Below are 6,000 nucleotides of genomic sequence, written 5' to 3'. Positions count from 1 at the left end.
TTACGAACAAAAAGGATCAAACTAAAAGGACCATTTCTGTAATTTACTCAAAAATAAATACATAATTTTTTTTATATAAGTTGGTCTTAGATAAAGCAACCACATTTGGTGCAATAAACCATATAATGTTTAAACTTACTGACAAAAACTACGAACACGACCAAACTAGAATTAAATAAAATAATCGTACAAAAAGATAAGCATTTCGTATGTCTGAAATCTCCACCATAGGTAGAGATGATAGCTACAGTTGCCATTATAAAGCCTGGCTATGAAACCCACCGAAAATAAACAATTAACTGCTTTATCATTCATCATCAAAACCAGACTATAAAAAGTTGACGTGCTTGCAACACATATTGGAGCAATAATGACGACAACAGCAGCCGTGGGAGTGGGGGTGAGGGCGTTATTGATCGTATTGTTTTGTGTGATGGTAGCTGTGTTTGCTAACCTATTTGCCATTCATGGTTTTATTTCTTTTTTTTTTTTGAACGGCAAGGTTAATATATTCATTAAAACCAGCAGGACGCTGGCAATTCAGTACAAATATAATAAGACAATAGAACAAAGATGCGGATAAGACATCCTATACTAATTAAAAGCTGAAACTATCGAGTTACATTGGAAATCAAAACTTGAATACGCCCAGAATCTCCGCCTAGGATGCTTGAGACATCAGCAACATTTTTCCAGAGCAAAACTACCCCTCCAAGAGGCTAGGTTCTTTTGGACTATTTGTTCCTTGACTATTTGCCATTCATGGTTTTATTTCTTGCTTTGACTTCAGCGCCAGGTAATTACGAGCGTAACCTATTTGCCATCTATCTCAATTAACGTTTTATTTTGGTGGTATGAATTTTGATCATATATATGGAAGAGATTTTCAAGACACAAGTAAACGGTTGATGTTTTTGCTTCTTTAATTTTGAGTTTCCTCTTTAGTAATGTTTTTGTGAAATTTATTGCAGGTGGGGGGTGGCAATCCTGATGGAGTTTTCCGTATATCCTGTTGTTATGGGCGTAAGGATGTTGATCATTTATTAATTATTATGAGTTTCAGTCGTTGCTTTTTGCGCTTACCACTTTTTATGTGGAATTAATCAAAGCAACATAGAAAATGATAATAGACATTATTACATTGAAAAATAATAGAGAAAAATAGAGAAAATTATATATTTAGTCAATTTTTTTTAACTACATTGTAAAAAATAGCAAAAAAACAAATAAAAAATAAACATAAAAAAGGAAAAAACTTAAATTATAAAATTAGTCATCAAAATCACAGAAGTATTAGAGCCGTCTAGGATTTTGGCATTTGATCTACGAATGTACAAGTTTTTAAAATGTGGGCGTGCATTGAGAGTTGTACGTTCGCAGATGGAACATCAGAGGAAATCCCAGATTAACTTAGTTCATATGCGATTAAGTTCATCTGCGATTTCCTTTGATGTTTCGTCTGCGATTTTGAGCATACTTTTTTTAATTTTTTAAAATTTTGATTTTTTTTTTTAAATTTTAACTACAAAAATGATAAGGTTTCACTATGATGTTACATGAAATCCTCCATAGCTATCAATTCTCGCCTCGAGAGAGAGTCCTTCCAACAAAAACCTTGCAAAATAAAAGCTAAGAAATATTAGGTATTTATATCCTTAAAAGTCAAAATCGCAGATCAACTAATAAAATCAAAGATGGAGTGGGTCCATCTGCGAACATACACTGCCAAAGTACGTTCACGCTTTAAATACTTGTATATTCATAGATCAAATGTCGAAATCGCAGATCACTCTAATCCATCTGCGATTTTAGTGGCTAATTTTGTAATTTGTTGTTTTTTTTTTGCTATTTTTTACAATGTAATTAAAAAAATGGCTAAATTTGTAATTTTCGCAAAATTAATATCTTTTAAACTAAAGTACATAGCTATTCCGAAATTTAGAGGGCATTTAATAGATTCTAACGTTTAACAAAACACTCCGTTTTGAACAAAAAAGTTCTTTAGGTACTACAAATGATTAACATTTATTTTGAACAAATCGTTTAATATCTAAAGCGCTCTCTCTCTCTCTCTCTCTCTCTCTATATATATATATATATATATATATATATATATATATATATATATTTTGGTTCGCAATTGTATATATATGTATTGTATATATATGTATATATAAAATATATATATATATATATATATATATATATATATATATATATATATATATATAATTGAGTTATTGTGCGAACCAAAAAAAATGTAAGAAGTTGCAAACTTATAATCTACTTATCTTTTTTCAAAACCAAAAAACATCAAATTTCTCCAAATAGTGTGTCTAAGCCTTATCTATGCTAAAAAAATTGAATTTTTTTTTTTATTTATTTTGGAAATTTACATGTATGCACAATCAGTAGTCATATGGACAACTGATAATTACAATCAACAATTATATAGACTATGGATATGCACACAATGAGCACTCATATATATTGATTGTGCACATTCTAACAATTATACACGATTGAGTTATTGTGCGAACAAAAAAAACGTAAGAACGTGTAAACTCATAATCTACTTATCTTTTTTCAAAACCAAAAAATATCAATCTTCTCCAAATGGTGTGTCTAAGCCTTATCTATGCTAAAAAAATTGACAATTTTTTTTATTTATTTTGGAAATTTACATGTATGCACAATTAGTAGTCATATGAACAACTGATAATTACAATCAACAATTATATAGACTACGGATATGCACATAATGAGCACTCATAACTGTTGATTATGCACATTCGCAGTCTTATACACTACTATCTGTGTATAAACCCACATTTCCAAAAAAAATCCGTCAATTTTTTTGAGCCTAAATATAACTTAGACACATATTTTGAGAAGTTTGTTGTTTTTGATTTTGAAATATGATGAGGTGATTATGTGTTTACATGTTTTCACGAATCTCTTGGTTCTCAAAAGAATATATATATATATATATATATATATATATATATATATATATATATATATATATATATATATATATATATATATATATATATATTCTAAATTTTGTATGTTTGGTTCTTATATTTTTCATTTCTAATCATATCGAATTTGAAATTAATATTTTAGTTTTATTATAATTCTTTAATATATTTTTATTTAGAAATTATGTTAAAACATACGTATCTATAAATTATAATAAATATAAAAATACTTCAATGATATTTATTTGAAACCTTTAAAATCTTTTATATCTTTTTTAATTAATAAATTAATCTCAAATATTTTTCTAATTTTAATGTTCACTTTTCACTTTCGAACATAAATACTTATTTAATTTATGTAAATTGTATGTACAATACGATCTTGCTACCATATTAACTATTAATATTATTTGTTAATTAAACTATAACATTTAACATAACATTTCTACTATCTATTATATTATAATAGATGATATTATTTTTACATCATATCCACTTAAAGACTACATAACTCAAGAACTTTCAATTATTATTTTAAACAAGGAAGACACACACCTATTAAACCATATTATTAAAAGGATAATTCATTTAAAAAACTATTTATTTTGTTCACCATATGACTTGTACCCTTAAATTTTAAAAAAGGAAGCATTTTAAGCCCTTAACTTCAAACCCTTTGGTACTTCCAACTAATTAACTGTGATTAGTTAAATCTTTTTGTAAATTGAACTCATTTGTAATTTTAAATTTAGGACTCTTTTCAGTTTTCAATATAAAATATACTTAAATTATTGATTTGTTCCATCGTATTAACTAGAAATGTACACAGTTACTTAACTTCCAACTAATTAACTAATTTTATTTTAAAATATCAAAATTATTTTAAATTTTATATTTAGTATTAACTATTCAATTTCAAAATAGAATTTACTTAAAATTATTGATTTATGTCAAATAAACTTACAATTGATCAAAATACCTTTTTTTTTAAAAGAGTTACAAAATCAAAATATACAATTAAATGTAAAACCTAAATTGAAATGTAAAATTGAAGAAAATATTAACCAAAATTTATTTTTTATAATAATGAAATTTATTTAAGTAATATATTTCGTGTTATTTAATAATAACATTAGTTAAAATAAAAAAATATAGAAATAATATTACGTTTTTTTTTTATAAATGATGATTGATATTTGAAATAATAATCATGACCGAAACTAAAAAATCTCAAATATTTTGTTTTTTGATTATTAAACTAACAATATTAAAAAATAATATCGGTTCAAAACTTATATTTAGTTTTATTTGTACACAACCCGAGGCTAGAGACTATTCAAATGATATGGGTATAAAAGATACATTTAAACTAATTAAATTTAATAATAATCGAAATACTTATAAACCAAAATTTTAATTTAACTTTTCAGTACTTAACCTTGCAAAAAAGGTGATTAAGATCACATAGATTTACTATATTATTATCTTATCATATATTTAAGATAATAGTTATGCTTTTTATCAACTTAATAATAAAATTATTATTTCATGATAACAAAAAAAATTTAATATATATATATATATATATATATATATATATATATATATATATATATATATATATATATTCAGGTTCATTTGATACCATGTTAATTTTATGAGACCGTGAAAACAAATCTAAAAATAATTTTATAATGCAAAATAAAATAAAAAATCCAAATTTTTTTTTTAATTCGGAACTTTATTTAACTAAAAAAATTAATGTTTTTCTTTTTGAAAAATATATGAAATATTCTAATAGAATATTAGATTGTACATATTCTAATATTATTTTTAAAATGTTTAGAATATTCTACTTGATTTTCCAGATATGTAGAATATTCTAAATATTCTACTAAAATATTTTAAAAAATGCATTTTTTTGTATTTTTTTATTATTTTTTTTGGAAAATATATATTCCAAAAATAATATTGGAAAAAAAAATTTCGAAAATTTTCAATTATTTTGCATTTTAAAAATGTTTTTTGTTTTATCTAATAAATGAGTGGCTAGGATTGCGTCTCACGGTCTTATAAAATTAGGACGGTCGTCTCACATGTACTTAACCATATGCCATGAATGTAACACACATATTCATATAGTTGTTTATCTAAATAAAGTAATCCTACCCTTAACACCCACTCGTCCTTCATCTCATTCAAAATTTCTAGAATCAAGTTCTGTGGAGGTGGCGTTCACTTCTTCCTGCTACAACCTCCCCTTCCCCTGTTGATCAAATCATTTGAAGGTCTTATTAGAACCAAACAACATGTTGTCGCCGTTAGATTGTTTAGAAATTGAAGATGTGGTAAATGAAAAACTTGCAAATCATACCTATTCATTTTCTTAGTTTTCTAAATGGCAAATGGAAAACCGATAAACGGAACGGAAGGAGTAAGGATATTGATTTTTGGTTAGCTGTGAATGGAGGTATAGGTGTTGATATGTATGTGTATATTTTATGTATTTAATTAATTGATGGGCTTACGACCCATAGTGTGTGTTAGGTCCTTTGTATAGTATACTTTATATTGCCTTGATAATGAGAAGACGCGTATGAATAATTCCATAAGATAACATGATATTAGAGTAGGTAACTGAAAACTATCTTTTCTAAATAATCTCGTTCACAACACCCTCTTACATCGGTTCCTTAGAGTCGCCACCGGAAAAAAAACATTCTTTATCCATTCTTTCTTCATGGCTACTGAAAAACCCTCTGAGAAACCGTATGACATCACTAACATAAAGTCATACATACCTCTAATATGTGATTTAGACTGTAACGACTGCATTTTAAGAATGTAGGCTCATGAGTATGATGAAATTTAGAAACCCTATTCTACTACAACAAGGACGCAAAGATGATTTTACTAGACAACGAGTTGTGGAATATCGTTATTGGTGACTCTTCCATTTCCATGTATTGCACCAAGATTAAAACAATTGACAGTTTTCATGAAAATATTGATGTCA

General features: G+C 26.1%; 1 protein-coding gene across 1 annotated transcript in view; it reads left to right on the top strand.

The window, feature by feature from the left end:
* The first annotated feature begins 239 nt into the window (after positions 1-239).
* Positions 240-6,000, top strand: part of LOC145097193 (uncharacterized) — a 38,689-nt gene continuing 32,928 nt past the window's right edge. The window contains exons 1-3 of the mRNA XM_079034717.1: positions 240-482; positions 778-796; positions 972-1,023. Coding sequence (XP_078890843.1) covers positions 371-482; positions 778-796; positions 972-1,023 — 183 coding nt within the window. The 5' untranslated portion in view covers positions 240-370. The remainder of the gene's footprint in view (positions 483-777; positions 797-971; positions 1,024-6,000) is intronic.

Source organism: Lactuca serriola, chromosome 1, assembly GCF_051521515.1.
Source record: "Lactuca serriola cultivar US96UC23 chromosome 1, Lser_US96UC23_V15, whole genome shotgun sequence".
Taxonomy (NCBI): Eukaryota; Viridiplantae; Streptophyta; class Magnoliopsida; order Asterales; family Asteraceae; genus Lactuca; species Lactuca serriola.
This window is presented reverse-complemented; position numbering and strand designations above follow the sequence as displayed.